Raw genomic sequence first — 16,485 nt, 5'->3', positions numbered from 1 at the left:
CACTGTGGGAGATTTAAAAAGTAGCTAGTGGCAGTTAGCAGCTAACTCGAAGAAGATCAGTGGCCAAAAATATCCGCAAATTGGGTGAGCAATGAGATCTGGTAGCTCTTTACCCTCTGAGCAGAGGACACATCCACTGCCATATAAAATTGATGGTAAATGATTATGCAAAATGCAAAAGCTGGCATAAAGAAGTGACTTTGAAGCAGCCCTATAGCACGACTTCTGTGTAAAAACAAGGCTTTTGTCAGGGGCGTCGTAGCAGAGGGAAATGTGGGCAGAGGTTCCTCGAAAAACCTGGAATAAAAAGTTTGGTTTTGTTAGCAATTTAATGTCTAAATAACTACAGCCATCCATATTAAAAATTGGCCGAATAAATCAGTTAAAGCACTGAATTTTGTATAAAAAATAGTGGAAGCTCTTTGAGGACCCGCTCACTCCTCAAAGGTGCGAAATGGTTTAGACCGCCTCTGCACTTGGATTGCCCCTAAATGTAGCTAGAGCCGAGTGACTGCTAACGCTGCTCGAGCAACGTACACTGTCATGTTTTTTTCCCAATAAAGGTAAATTGGAATTTCAAAAAGGAAAGAAGCCAAAAAAATTCTCAAGAAGTGTACGACAAAGACGTGGATAAAGAGAGGAAGGCTGGGGGCCCAGAGAGATCGCTTATGCATAGGGCCCAGAATCTGTTGTTATGCCCTTGCTCTTTGTGATCATTTTGTATCTCATTCAGGTAGTTTTGTGTCCTTTTTGGTTGTTTTGAATCTTTTTCTAGCTATTTAATTTCTCTTTGCAGTTCCTTTTCATCTCCTCGTAATACTGAGCCCCATCCTGGTCTATACCTATTAATCTGAATGACACTGTGTAGGTGATGGCCTTGGTGGGGCCTGACAATCTGGACCCCTTAACCTGTGCCTGAAAGGCCCGTTCATCCAAAAATTCATTTTGAAGGCCTTTGAAGTAACTATTTCAACACTGTACTATTTGGCCTTGTTGAAGTTTTGTTAACTGTCTGAAAACTCACAGAGTTGCTGATTTGCACACATCTTTTAAAGCTGACAAACGCTGCTAATTGGCCTTCATCCTAATAAGATCCACCTTTAGCAGAGTTTGTAATTGCTATTCAGATAGAAACGCTCCTGTCATGGTTTACCGTTACGATAAATACAGTTGACATTAGCATAATGGCTCAAAGTCAAAGCAGCTGCCCAGCCCATTCAGGAGGCTTATGCTGGCAACACAAAACAGATGAGCATTTAAATAAAGTCCTCTTTAATTTACATTATTTTATCTGCCCTGGAGGCACCAGAGCAAGGCTAAAAATCTAAAATGTATCATATTACAATACAAACAATTCTCTGATGGGGCCGTCGGGACAAAGTCAAGTCAAAAAGGGTGCGTGAGTCTACTGCTTATCTATTCAGGGTCCTCTGGGACTGCTGGCCTACGGTGAAGAACACTCAGTTCTACCAGTAAAGATGCTTAGTTATTAACACAGTTTCTATGTATGAATATGCATATGGTGTTGCCTAAAAGGAGCATATATGCTGTGGGAATGAAGATTATTGGGCTTTTTTCAGAGTAACTGACAGAAAAAACTGTAGTTACGTGTATTTAAAGCCGTAGGCAATGAGCCCACAAACTGCCAGTTTAAGCAAAGTCGAAACAAACAGGCCATGGCAAATGCATCATGTTGATTTAAATGAAACCTGACAGATAAATTGAACTCAGAGGTTATCTAACAGCCCGATCTTAAGTGGAGTTGTAAGCATCAGTACATCATTGCCCTAAATTAAGTCGTGCTCTTCCATCTATTGAACAAATCAAAGTGTGTGTGGGTGGGGAGAGGGAGGGGGAGGGTGGGCCGTTGGCAGCAGCTGGACTCACGTTTGATGGGTGCTGCAGTTGTAGAACTTCACCTCGGTGCTGGCGACCATTTGACCCGTCTCCTTTGAGTTCAGACGAAGCTCGACGCCGGCCCAGTCTGAGAGAGAGAGAGCATAATGAGTGAAAGGACGGAGAGGGGGAATTAAATATGTAAGGGAGTGTCGAGGAGAGAGGGAGAGGCGAAAAGGATGGGTGCGAGAAAACAATGAGCAAAAAGAGGAGGTCAAAATGAGGAAAAAAAAAAAACGTTAATACTTTTATCACGCTTCTGTAAAAAGCCACCTGGCGTCTGCGTCTCTGCAAGGGCATATTGCTGTTGTCGCAAGGAAACCTCAGTCGGAAACTTCAATTGAGGGATTACTGTATATGCTCTGAGAAAATTCTACTGCTCCTTGGTACTTATCAAACTCTTGGGATAAACAAAAAATGCCAGGTGGTCCATCTGAAAAGAAAGCAGTTTTTTTGTGTTTGGAATATTGATATTTTCCCCCTGACATTGGCATCATCATCAATCGGTACACTCAGGCTGCATTCATTTACCGCAGTGTTTGTTTTTTATTTGTTTTGACACATGGTGTCGGAGCTCACCTTGTCCTTCTGGTATCTGAGGGACCTCCTTCCCAGCTGGGGACAGACACATGACCCTGTTCCCGTTGACGTGACCCTCCACCTCGGCCTGCTGGCCAAATGAACAGGTGATACCAGCAGAAAGGTCTGGAACGTTATGCACCTCCAGTAGAAGCTAGAAACAAAAGCAGATGGAAAAGATTTAATGTGCTGAACTTAAGACTGGCCTCATACTTTGGCGTACGTGCTCTGGTGAATACTGTGATATTGCTTTGACAATAAAATATAATTAAAGGTGTTGTATGTAACTCTGGAGAAAGATTGTTGAGTCTCATTCCTAGGTCGTCAAATAGAGTATGCCAAGAATGAGTCCTACAACCTGGAAATGAGTTAGCATTTTAACACTCACGGTTCCCTTGTCCCAGAGTCAGTGGGTTTTTGGTTTGATGCTTGAAATAAGGTCTGTGGTAAACAAAAGCTTAAGAGATTCTACGACATAAAATATGTTAGTAAACACCTGTGTCCTTAAATAGGTGGTTGCTAATAAGTGGCTAAATGAGACTACAGAACGTCATCACACCAAGCCTAGTCTGAGTGGGCGGAAGTTCGCTGCATAGATCAGCCTCTCATTGGGCGGAACGAGCCACCCGCTGAAGTCCCACCCTACCACCTCCGGTTGTCATAGTCGACAAACGTCCTTTACTAACTTTTGCGGTGTTTGGTCTTGCGGGGATGTAGCCATTTTTCTGCCATGGTTCGCGTCCTGTAGGCGATATTTTTGTGGGCGTGTTACACCAAAACCTGTTTCCCCCCCGGCAATATTTTTGCAAGCGCACTGTTGCTGTGGCACCGCCAAGAACGATTGTGATTGGTTGAAAGAAATAAAAAAAGCTGCGGCGTTTTTTTCTCCAATCTTAAAGCGAGAGTCGGCCCAGCCAGACCTTTCTTTTCTTGAGAAAGATCTGGTGAGTGAGACTACACCAAGCCGCACCGAACACGGCGTTACAGTCTTGTTATGGCGGAGACGTTAAGTCACGTGATCGTTTTGTAGTGCGCTTGTAGCCTAACGTTTGCGTTTTACTTCTGGCAATTGCATTTACGCTTTAGTTATCATGAAAATGGCGTTCATCTTTGAAGATTATGATTATGATTATGAACATGTAAGTATCATAAATGTTTGCTTGCCGCAGAGCCTATTTTTGGCAATAATCCAAAATCCATTGAAACAATCCCATAGGCTTTTTGATGACTTCCATGTCGGCCTACAGAAAAACGTCATCCCTGGCGCACTCTATACCGACACTTTATGTGGGTGGTTTGATCCAACTACTAGCAACAGTATTTTATGACCCAGAAATGAAACTCAACAATTAACCATCTTTCTCCAGAGTTACACACACCTTTAATCACAGAGTTTAAGAAATACAGAAATATTCTTATTTGTTTTCTTGCCATTCTGTTGTCTGTCTGTTAAATAAGAAGCTGGAGCCAGGAGATGGTTAGCTTAGCTTAGCAGGTTGATAGTGAGTAATTATATGCACATCATGTAGGTGTAAGGCTATCAGAAAATAACCATTTAATTTCCCCAGGGATTGCCCATAGCTCTGACGGCCCAAAATTCCAAAGCCCCATTAGTCCAAAAAAAGGACTGAAAGCCCATTTCACAAACAGCACGTTATCCCAGAAACAAACACCCATTGCTCCGAAGTCCTGTGTTTTATTTTAAATACACACCTCCTGCAGTTAGACAACTTAATGCGCAGTAAAATGCTTGCATATGTTTCTGTAAACCACGGATACATTTCATTTGTCAACAACACTGTGGTGAATGTGTGACTAGGTTTAGGCACAAAAAGCACTTAGTTATGATCAGGAAAAGATCATGTTTTGGCATAAAGCACCCATGTTCGGTGCTTCATACGCCGCTGGGAAGCTGAGAATGATAAATAATAAGTGTATATTTTCAGAGAAACAGGGTTTATGAGCAGTGGGCGTTTGTTTTTGGGATAACAGGCTGTTGGTGAAATGGGCTTTCAGTCCAATGGGACATTTTTCAGACTAATGGGGCTTTGGAATTTTTGGCCGTCGGAACAATGGCATGGTACTGGATTAAATGGTTAAGCACAGCTGTCATGATAGAGCTGGTCAGCCTGCTGGTGTGCATTATTATCACCACACATTTGTCCTAATTGATATTTATCCATAGACATCTCCCAGAAGTGGATGCCATAGACTAAAGGATCATTTTAGCCAAAAAAGAAGATCAAAGTAGGATTGAAATGTCTTTCTTAAACTTTGGTGAAGTAAATATGCAGGCATTACTTCTTCTTAGTTCTGCGCTCCTTGTTTCTAAACTAGATACAGTGTTATGTCGCCTTTGGCTCTGTCCGAAGGTAATCTGCCTATCAGCACCTCTTAAACTCACTAATTAACATGTTAAATAATCCATACAAAGGCTGAACTGTAAAAACCGCAAGATACTCCAGGAAGTTACTGCTCCTGGCCAAGAAATAGTCCGGCACACACCTGCCCTTTCAATCCATAATCTGTTGTTTTTACACTTCTGGTTTTATACAGATTAAACAAACGAGATATAAGATGTTAATTAATGATTTTAAGAGGTGCTGGTAGGCAGGGTTTGTTATGTTTAGACAGAGCTAGGCTAGCTGCTGCCTCTGTTTCTCTGTGCAGAGCAAAGCTAACCAGCTGCTGGCTCCAGCAGCATATTTAAGAAACCGATATGAGAGTGGTATTAATCATCTAACTTGCGGCAAGAAAGCGCGTAAGTGTATTTTCCAAAATGTTGAACTATTCCCTTTAGATAATCCCCAGCTCCTACTGTACTCCCATCCTCTGTGCTCTTGGCTACTGTGCAAAAACAGTTGAATTAAGCTTTTAGGAAATGTAATCAACCTTTTGGCAGATGCATCAGAGATGCAGACTCAGTATCTCACTGACTCAAAAACAACTCCCACCTAATTTTTTGCACATTTGTCTCCCATCCCACTTAGCATGTGTTTAAACCAAAATAAATAGAGTGGGTGTCCTACAGGGAGAATCACCCTTCTCTCTCTCTGTCTCTCTCCCTTCACCTCGCACAAAACTAATCTTCTCTGCCAGGCTTATACGTACTGTACACATGGCCGTACAAGGCTACTCTCAGTGATTGCTCATAAACATTGTGAGTGGAGTGACAGAGCCGTGATTGGTGGAATGATAAGCAGACTCACAGGGACACTATGTGCTGATACAGCAATGCTGTCCGGGTGAGCGATAACCTTCACACAGCGCTCAATGTCAGTGGCGAAACGGAAGGTCTCCTCCGCCCTCAGACACCGGTCCCTCCTCGAGCACCTGTGGAGCAAGAAGGACTCATAGTTTAAAATGTATAAAACAGTGCGTTAAGTTTAGTGATGGTAAAATGGAGGCTCAGAAAACAGCAAGCACATCCAAAAAAACCCAATAAATACAAGGTGCTGGACAGATGAACAAATACAAAAATACTAAAAGCAGGTCCGCACACCAGGAACTGCTCCTTTTGGAAATGTTTAATTGTATCACCACATGTGATGTTCTCAAATTGACCATTAAGGTTACACAAGAAAATACAAACAACTAAATAGTACTAAAATACATTGACATTTAAACTGACTTAATTATGTAAAACAACAGAAATATCCTCAGGTGTACACAGGTGTGAGACCAAATAAAGGAATAAAGGATTACATGGATAGTATATTCTGTATGCCTCTCTACTTGTAGTGAGCATAATTCAGTCTAGTTTGCCTCATTTTTCAAGCTTTAGAAATAAAACTAACCCATATTTTGCCACTCATTCCAACTTCTTATTTTCATTGAGCCAAAATACTTCAGGATTTTTTTCTGCCCAAGCAGCAACCTCTAGGGTTGAAAAAGGAAGCCAACACAGAAGTGCCAAAAACTGCAGTTCTCAAACGGCCACTTGAGGCTTGCTCCAGAAGCCAGACGAACTCCATAAACCCTCATGTCGAAATGCCAAACTTTGCAGCAGAAATACTCATGTTTACAGCCTGGTACAAAAACTGGCTTAGGTCTCTACAGCTAATTTCCCTCTTCAAGACAACTATATATGGGTGAATTTTAAGATGTTATGGCTTAAAGTTATGCATAATTAAGGGCGTGGCCATGTTGACAGGCTGTCTGCGAGGCGTCACTACAGTCTATGAGTCAGCTCCACCTTCTCACCCAAGTACGGTCACTTGTGGCTCTAAAAATCCAAGATGGTGACAACCCAAATGCCACACTCAAGGTTTCAAAAGCAGGAGTCCTCAGACCAATGGGTGACGTCACGGTGGCTACAAACATTATTTTAAACAGTCTGTCTTTGTGCCTTCTTACAAATGTGCACGGAGGTTATCATCAGGCAGGTTATCACAGGCAGAAGGCTCGCTGAAGCATGCACTGCTTTCTTCTGCAAAACCATGCCAATTCAGGTGAAATGCCAAATTTTTAGGGACTCCCATCAGTAACTATTGGATAGATTGTCATGAAATTAGGTGCAGCCTCAAGATGAATTTTGATCATTGGTGATTTTTCATCCAGCACCATCATCAAGTCAAAATTTCAGTTTGTCCAAAACTTTGGTTTATGTATAGATACCTGCAAAACTGTCATTCCCATCAGTCTCAGCAGCACTTAGTGCTAATTAGCAAATGTTAGCAAGCTAATGCTAAACCAAGATAGTGGACATTATACCTGCTTAACATCATGGCTGTAGACACTCACTGTTAAACGTGTAAATTAACTGCATAGAAATAAAGCCAATTGTGAATGTCACAGCTAAATCTAAGCTGAGCTGACATCTGTAGTCATTTAAAACTGCTTCCTGAGTCCAACACACTCACTCTGACCTCATCCCATAATGACATTTTGGTCATGGACTCTCCACGTTCACATATGTGCCCTAGGTGCCCTGGGAGCGTTGGTTGTTGACGTTCTGGGGCACCGTGTTAGGTTCTCTCCTTTCAGGATACACTTTCATTTTCACAGGAAATTTAACATTTACATATAAGTCTCTTTCAAAACAAACACACTACGTCGGTACCACACCGCAAATAGTCATTTTTCTTCCTTCAACAACAAACAAACAAACAAACTGGTTAAATTTAGGAAAAAAGAACAGGGTTTGGCTTTAGAATCTTACGGGACATGAACATCCCTCTCTCGGGTCAAAGTCGGTGTTTGTTGGACCCATCCACCACCACTTCCACCCCTCCCCAATCAGGCTTTTGCTGCCTTAACTTTCATCCTTGTCCTGTCGTGTTTACCCCTGACACCACTGGGCTCCATTAAACTGTAACAGCAACCAGCCGCATATCATGCCGTCCTTAAAGGACGCCTTTTTTGTTGATTTCTGATGCTGCAAGTCACTGCCCAAGTGCCGGATTTTGATGAGACCATGCTCCTGAGTCATATTAAAAAATATGGACATATCTCAGATGTCAAATTAAAATAATTTATAAAGCTGTTTAATCATTTTTTTACTATAACAATATAAGATTCTTTTACAGATATTTTTAGGACTTTTTGCCTTCAATTAATAGGACAGTTGTTGGTGTGGGGGGATATGCCACAAAAGGGGCCATAGGCTGGCAAAAACAGGGTCTTTGTACATGGGCCTGCGCCTGCTCTACCAGGTGAGCAAATGGGCACCACAACAATATGTGATTCTTGAATATTAGACATTATATTAGGGCTGGGCAGTAAGGAGAAAATCAAATATCACAATATTTTTGACCAAATACAGCCATATTGATATTGTGATGGCATTGTAGGTTGACTATTTGTGATTTCACAGAATATTTACACAATGATATTTCATACATAATCATCAGTAATGTTGATAAAGGACTAAGTGGGTAGAAAGGGAAATACTGGAACACCTAGAAAAGTCTGGTTAGTTCAGAAAATCCCATCACTTTATTTTAACGCAGCCTTTAAAACCTGAAAAAGGAAACACTTATGATATTACACTATCCAACATCTAAGACGATATTTAGTCTCATTTCACATAATCAGTGTAATATTGGTAGGTTTCCCAGCCCTACATGATAAGATTTAGTTTTTAAACATGGTCATCTCTTGCACAAGGCTTTCAGTCAGACGCTTCTCTTTACATTTTAACTGTGCTTCTCTGCAGAGCATTTTACACTGAGCTCAACAGTAGCTTAAGCTTCAGCTCCCAGATCCCAACAGGCAATTAAAAGTAAGAAGTGAAAGGGTCGGCACCGTAGTGTGACCTCAGAATTATCTTGTAAGAGAGAAGCACCAAGTAAAAGTACATTTAAAGTTCTGGCAAGGGGAGAGGATGTTTAAAACGGAGCAATTTGTCTAGTTTTAGAGATGGGGATTTGTTATTGAGATAGTTTTCAATGCGGTTGTATTGATACAGACTTCTTTGAAAGCGGCTTTATAGGAGTTCGGTCTCTGCAGGCTTGGATAGCAACAGGCATTAAAAAGAACAAGAGTCTCTCAGCTGCAGAGTTAAATCGCAGTGGCAAACTCAGAGAGTATTTTGGCTGAACACCATCATCTCTTTCTTTTAAATGAGTAATGCGCACAGCGAGGGGAGATAGTGCTTAATACACTCTCAGATGCTGCTGAGGGGGTGGCACCTCCTGAGAGAGCTCAAAGAGCACCAAGGCCTCTGCTGTAATTACAACACAATATAAAGGCGGAATGGAAACGCGGTGACAGCTGTTGCTGGCTCGGTTCCTTGAGGCGGACCGTTGCCACAGGAGTATAGACAGTCACCTTGTGACCGCTCATCAACTGAAGTGCCTCCGAAAAAAAGGACACCTTTCATCTCCGACTGTCTTTCATTGCCTTTTATTTTGCCTCTTTTATTCACCACGTTTTGTCTGATGGAGCCATTTGTTCGCTTTTCCGTCAGGCTTTGTGCATGTTCAGCTACGCCCCCCCACACACTCTGTCCGAAAGGTGCTTTGGTGCACAGTGCCAGGGGTGGGAAAGTGAGATCCTGAAAGAGGTCTACATGACACTCTGTGAGAGTCATTCAGAGGCCAGACAAAAAAGACCCCAATCAGGATTTAATAGACAGAAAAATAAAGTAGCCTCATTCTGCAATGTGAGGGATCATGATTCACTTTGGGTTACTTGAGGGAACAGCAGCGTATCTATTCACAGATAAGTGTAAGGCATTAATTTAAATAAACAGAGTAATGGGACTTGCAGACAAAGTCAGCACTCGGGGGAAAAAAAGGAAAAACAACAGTTTAATGAGGTAATTTGGATTAAGACAAAACATTTTCCTCTCACTTCAGCGCCAATTTGATAACACTGAGAGCGCCAGTTTAAATAACGCTGATCATCAAGAAGATAGTGGCTGCTGAAATGCAGACGTCACACGATGAGACGGGGTAAATCCCCGGCTGAGGTCAGCGTCAAACACAGCGGCTGATTCAGAAACACAGCATTTTTAATCTCCCGAATCCCCTTTGCTCCATATCGAGGTATTATGCAAGCTAACCTGGGGGTCAGATAATTAAGATGGAGGAGATAAGCTTGCTCCGTCAGGTCTAAAATGTTCCCCGGATATGTAGAGGTGGAGTTTGTACACCCGCTGCGACTGACAGGCTAATCCCTCTCTCCACCATTAACACCAGTCATCCTCCCGCTTGACAGACAATAAAAATCTGGTGGGCATGCAGTTTCTGCTGTCCTCAATAGCGCTAGTTAAGAGGGATCACACTGTCCAACAACTACTTCCTGGGTTTCCGTGTTGGCCCGCCAGCTGTTGATAATGGTAAACTCCAGGGAGCACAATATCTCTGTTATATTAAAACTGCACAGACCACATGACCACGTGCTCGGCCTTATTTATAGCTTTCCACGAGCTGTTTGGTAAACAACGTTGGGGTTATAATCCCTCGGCTGAGATGTGTGTGTGTCAGAAGATGAGGCGAACAGACTCACATGTTGTAGAGGACACACCAGCCACAGTGGGGGTCACCGGAGCTCAGACACTCGGCACATGTACCGTACTGCTCGCAGGCCTCCACCGGGACCTGAGCCACCTAAAGCAGAGGAATGACAGGGAGGGTTAACATGTAGAGCAGCGCGCGGTGAGGAAAGATACACAGAACATTATTAAAAACAGACAGTTGAAAAGGTTTTCAAAAAGAGAATAAAAACCCTATTTGGAACATGTGCATTTGCCTTCCCTAAAAAAAACATGAAAGGAGCAGAGGATGACAAAACTAAAGACATTTACACCATAAACTGATGCAGAAAATGCACAAATCGGTGCATAAAAAACACCAGGATGCAGAACATTAAGTGTTTGGAGCCTCAAACCCCATGTTTCGTTTCATATTTGTTCCCTCCACTGTTGAAATGAAACCCGTGCCCTTTACATTGTGTCTGTTTGGCATCTATAAACGTATGGACATGATTCCAGCGGCAGACAAATTGAGTTTACTGCTCACTCAGGGAGGGAAACCGACGGAGAAAATGAAGCCCAATTTGGCCCTTTTGTTGTATACTTTGATTCATATCATACGGCATTTATTTTCAAGGTAATGTTTTTGCATTTTCACCCTCACTGTGAAGATGCAAACAGGAGGCACAGGAAGAGAGAGATGGTGTATGATATGCAACAGAGGTCTCTGGTCGCAATTGAATCAGGGACGATGCAGCTATATGTTTAGTGTCCCAAACCACAACGACAACGGGATGTGCAAACATTTGGCACACATAATAAATATATCAGAGGAGTGTACTATAGAACAAGATCAGAGGGTTAGCGAGGTATGTTGGGTCTAAAGTCAGAGTTTTCTGTGTTTCAAAGGTGGCTCCTTTTTACCCTGGCTGTATCACCATGGTAACTTATGCGTCAGACCTCACCTGTTTCGGATCAGTTCAGAGATTCTGATTGAAATTCAGATTCTCAGCTGTTCTCAGTTATAAATGCAAACTTGTTGAGCTGTAACGTTACATTAGTAACGCCACTGAACAAAGCCTTGCAATTACAGATGATGCACTAACTGTGTGCATTGTGTCGCAGTTTTTCTTTTTTTTCTTCTACAGTAAACCAGTGATGCAGAAAATCAGAACAAGAATTTATTTGTACTTTATATGCAAGGTTGTTCTTGCTCCTGCTGAAGCACTGAATGTGAATTTTCGTCTAGTCAGTTTACACACGCTGGCTCTAAAAGAATCCTTCTATAAAACCACAGGGTGCATACATCTATAGTTCATTCTATTATCGATCAGCATGACGTCTACTTCCTGTTTAATTCCTTCAAAGCATAATGTTAGAACTTTGAATTATGTTTTTATGCTTAGCCCTGATTTGCTTCAGTCTGTTTTACACTGCTGGTTTATCACAGCTGATAGAAATCTGATTAGACTGTTGATATTTATCACAGATAATATTCAATCAGTTACATTCATTTCACTTGGACTTGGCCTACAACTGTCAGACCTGCAGTTCTCGACTGTGATATTTAGCCTAAATGCTGCAACAAGCTGAGTGCAGTCGTCACACTGGAAATAAACAGAAAGCATTGAGTGGTAAAATAAGTATATAGGCATCGTATTAGTCATTTTCTGTCCTTTATTTGCAGCAACAGTTTTGCTTTTCACTGTTATGACGTTGTCATATTTTCCACAGGTGGAAGAAGTAGACAACACCTGATCGGTCCGTTTTGTGCGGTAGAAGAGTGACGCGCCAAACACCCCTGTTTATGGGACTGCGCATAGAGCCCAAGGCCGTAAGCCTGGGTAAGCAAACTAAGTTGATAACCACCTTCATGGCACCTGGTTCTTCAGACTTCGTTGAGCCAGCTAACACAAAGAAAGTCTGGCTCTGTCAAACCTGCTTCGTAGTACCTCCCTCTGGTTAATGGATCTGAATCCAGATTTAGGGTTATTGTAGCTACCTGACAGCTATTTAAATCAGAACTGTACAACTAACTAAAAATGTTCTGCCACATTCAAGCTGTCGTATTGACTTTTCCCAGAAACTATAGCTCCTTTAATAAATATACATGAAGTGGGATTGAACACACTCCAGCCCCTTTTACACTGCCAGATTTTCCGCGAATGTTGGGCCGTTTTGCCGGCAAGCTGCAAGTGTTTAGACACACAGAGCCGGATTGGCGAGTTCATCCGAGGTGCCCAATTTTCCGCCTGGTAGGGTAGTCATATTGGCGGAACCTTTTTAGTTTAAACAGACCGAGGTGGTCTTCCGCAACGGGAGGAGCTATTGATGACTTGTGGGAGGAGCTGTTGATGACGCCGCACGTGTGAGCCACTGGCGGTGGATAAACAGGAAACAGCTGATAGCAGGAAGGAGCAGCTAGTAGCAAGAGGGAAACACAAACCTGACAGACACTGTAAAGATGAGCAACTGGGGAGACAAGGAATTGCGCGCCCTCCTTGTCCTCGCAAACGAAGAGGCCATTAACCGTCAGATGACGGGGACGGTGAAGAACGGGCCGACTTATGAGAGAATCACCTAAGGACTGACTAGCCGCGGCTTCCCTCCCACGTCACTGTTTACGTCACACTGAGCTACATGTTTTGTTACTTGCTCACGCCCCCCATTGCCCCAAAAAAGGCGCACTCTGTATAAACAAAAGTAGGAAGGTGGCATTTTGCTGCACTCCCTGATTTTGTTTTTATACTGCCAATGCTGAAAGAAGACTGATTGGGCTTTCCTGCAAATTTGCACAATTCCTGTTTAAAATGGGCTTTTGTTTCTAAACTAACTCCAGTTTTAGGAATAAAAAAAGAGGCTCATCTCTGGACCAACTGAAAGCTTAATAATTGGCAAGTATTTGATATTTTTCACCCAAAACTATCAAATATTTTCTGATTGCATCTGTTGCAATGTGAGGTTTTATTACAACTTGTTTGCATCATTGTAACCTGAATATATTTGGGTTTTAAACTGTTGTTCAGATTTTTAAAAAAGGAGTTATGAGAGCAAATCTCAGGTGAGATATCTCACCTCTGAGCTCCACACATGTGATTATGTAGAGCAGGTGTCTTCAGTTTTTTTCAGGCCAAGGACCCCTTAGCTGAAAGAGACAGAGCAGGAACTCCCTACTAAATATACTGTATACATTTAGTTGAATAATAAACTGGGCCACAATAATGTGTCGGTTGACCTAAAGTGCCATGGATAAATATATCTTGTTATGCTGCGTACAAAACTACACTAAGCCATTAAAATAATATTTATTGGTGGATTCATGTACATCTTGTCTTAATGTTAAATTATAAATGTTGTGTAACGTAAACAGATATTTTCTTTTATGAGTAGGCTGATTTAGCATGTTAGCTTATAGCATGTCAGGTTCATGCTACTGTGTATATTCATACTTTGTATAATTCATATGTTCACTTATTCAAATATAAAAAAGATAGCAGGACAAGTTGATTTTGTAAGCTAAACAGAATTGGTGTTTTATTTATCATATATTTGGACTGATTTATTCTTGTAAGTCATGGATTATGGTCATTTATATAATATACTAAGATAGGTTTTGGTAAGATAGATATTTGGTACTTACTATTGTGTATATATATATATATATATATATATATATATATATATATACATGAGTTATTTTTGTGTAACAGAGGTATTAATAATGGTATATTTAGAAAAGTCTTAGGTAAAGGTTTATCTATATAAGGAAGCTGTCTGTTTTCACTTGATGACTTACAGAGAAGGAGTGGGATTTAATAAGTTTATTCTTCCTCCTACTCCTTTTCCAATGTGTAAATTAAACTAACTATACACTGACAATTGCTTTTCATTTTATTGTAATTACTACTTTCTGTTTATGTCTTTCTGTTTTGCACGTTCAAAATAAATATCAATATCTTACTATATCTGTTCATTATCTTACTATATAATGACAAAAACTCTGTGTGTGTGTGTGTCTGTTCCACGTTTTTCTCCTCACTGACTTGGTCAATCCATGTGAAATTTGGCACAGTGGCAGAGGGTCATGGGAGGATGCGAATGAAGCAATATTACATCAATTGGCCAAAGGGGGGCGCTATAGCAACTGATTGAAATTGCAAACCTTGAATGGGCGTATCTCATGCCCCGTATGTTGTAGGTACATGAAACTTTGCACAGAAATGCATCTCCTCATGAGGAACACATTTGCCTCAAGAACCCATAACTTCCGGTTATATAGATTTTCCGCCATTTTGAATTTTTTGAAAAACACTACAAATCGATCTCTCCCTAGGAAGTTTGACCGATCTGCATGAAACTCTGTGAACATAATCTAGGGACCAATATCTAAAGTTCCCTCTTGGCAAAAGTTGGAAAACTTACTAAAACTGAGCTTCTATAAGGCAATGAATATTGCGGAGGGCGTGGCTCATCACATAAAGGTGTATAACATCTCAAGGGTTTCACCCATCACCACGCAACTTTGTAGGCATATGACCACACATAATCTGAGGGGACCCCTCCATTATTGACCCCATCAAACAAAATGGGGGCGCTAGAGAGCTAATTTCTTATCTAAGTCTAACCGCCATATCGATTTTTTCAAAACTTGGTAGATATGTAGAACAGGACGCCTCAAGATGACTGGAGAAATTTAACTCTAATTGGCAACTGGGTGGCGCTATAACAACAGAAAAATGCTTAAAATGACTAAAATGTGACCGATCGCTGTGGCTCCCCCTGTGGACCAATGTTGTTGGGGGTTTTTTTTTCTAATTGTTGGTATGACTAAATCATGGTATGATATGCTGTACATAATCACAGAAACTGTCAGTGTGTCATTCTGTCTGTCCCACGTTTGACAAATGATACCATTCTACCACTATTGGCAATGGTACTACTTTCAATAAAGCAGTCATACTATCAAATTCACAAAAACTCTATTTAATCTGCAATTTCCTATGACCTGTATCCCAAACACACACCATGTGAAACTGTACGTGGGCAACTGTGCACTCAATGGGTATGGACTAGTTAATGTCAATTTTCAGACATATTTAATTTTTGGAAACAAAACACCCCAAATTAAAACCAAATTAAACAAAATAATTATTTAGCAGCCCCCGTGCAGTAACTCTGAGAACCTCCTGTTGAAGATCCAGGGTGTAGAGAAACAGAATTTTCACATTCTGCACTCAGTCTGCCATCTTAGAAGTTTAAATAAATGTAAAGGCTACCATATTCTATATGAGTATATGCAATTTAATTCAAAATCTACCCAATAACACATGAAATCCAAACAGAACTAGATGAAGTAAAACTCACTTTTACTTTGTTTGACTCACACATGTTCAAATTATACTGTGCGGAGGACTTCTGATTTTAAACACTGGTTTTATGTAAATGTCATTCCTCTGATTAAAATTTCCAACTCTTAGTGTGACAACTGAAAAAAAAAAAATGCTGCCACGGACTGGAAATAAGGTCAACGAAGGCGTGCAACCAAAACAGTCTGATGAAATAATAAGCAGTTCTGATGAGGAGAGACCAAAGCCCATTTCATCATGTTGTCTATTTTGCAATATATGGAAGCCTCATCACGGCTCACACTGTTGATTCTCCCAGAGGACAGCAACTCCTTTTTTTTTCTTCTTCTCACTGCTGACACAAATGTGCAACATGCAGCATTGTGGTTCTGCCCACATGAGGAATTTTAAGATTTTTTTGTTGTCAAATATCAGAAATGACACCACAAGTATCTGAGAGGCATTTTTTGCAGCTCTATTCTTATTTAACTTTTCTTTTAAACATTTGAGAGAGGATGTTCTTGCACGACTAAAGCGTGACAACTTGTAGACACCTGCAGTAGTTATTACACTGTGAGCAAACATTGTAGGTTTATGCTGCTATTTCTCACACACACACACACACACACACACACACACACACACACACGCAAAAAGACATAGCTGAAGTGACAGACAGCCATACACTCTGCTCCTGCTGCCCCTTCCATGCGTGAATGTCTGGCAAAGCATAAGCTCTCCATTAGC

At 41.2% G+C, this 16,485-nt stretch overlaps 1 protein-coding gene and 1 long non-coding RNA gene across 2 annotated transcripts in view; one reads left to right on the top strand and one right to left on the bottom strand.

The window, feature by feature from the left end:
* LOC125888076 (uncharacterized) overlaps positions 1–16,485 on the top strand; it is a 200,525-nt gene that overhangs the window by 115,346 nt on the left and 68,694 nt on the right. The window lies entirely within an intron of this gene.
* The window catches only part of LOC125901797 (plexin-A2-like), a 138,618-nt gene that overhangs the window by 61,974 nt on the left and 60,159 nt on the right, over positions 1–16,485 (bottom strand). Inside the window, exons 5-8 of the mRNA XM_049598119.1 lie at positions 10,429–10,529; positions 5,685–5,808; positions 2,476–2,629; positions 1,888–1,984 (exon numbers count right to left, since the gene is read on the bottom strand). Of these exons, the coding sequence (XP_049454076.1) occupies positions 1,888–1,984; positions 2,476–2,629; positions 5,685–5,808; positions 10,429–10,529 (476 nt within the window). The remainder of the gene's footprint in view (positions 1–1,887; positions 1,985–2,475; positions 2,630–5,684; positions 5,809–10,428; positions 10,530–16,485) is intronic.

The sequence above is a fragment of the Epinephelus fuscoguttatus genome, linkage group LG1, assembly GCF_011397635.1.
Source record: "Epinephelus fuscoguttatus linkage group LG1, E.fuscoguttatus.final_Chr_v1".
In the NCBI taxonomy this organism is placed as follows: Eukaryota; Metazoa; Chordata; class Actinopteri; order Perciformes; family Serranidae; genus Epinephelus; species Epinephelus fuscoguttatus.
The sequence above is the reverse complement of the archived record's forward strand: the minus strand, read 5'-3'. Positions and strand labels throughout refer to the sequence as shown.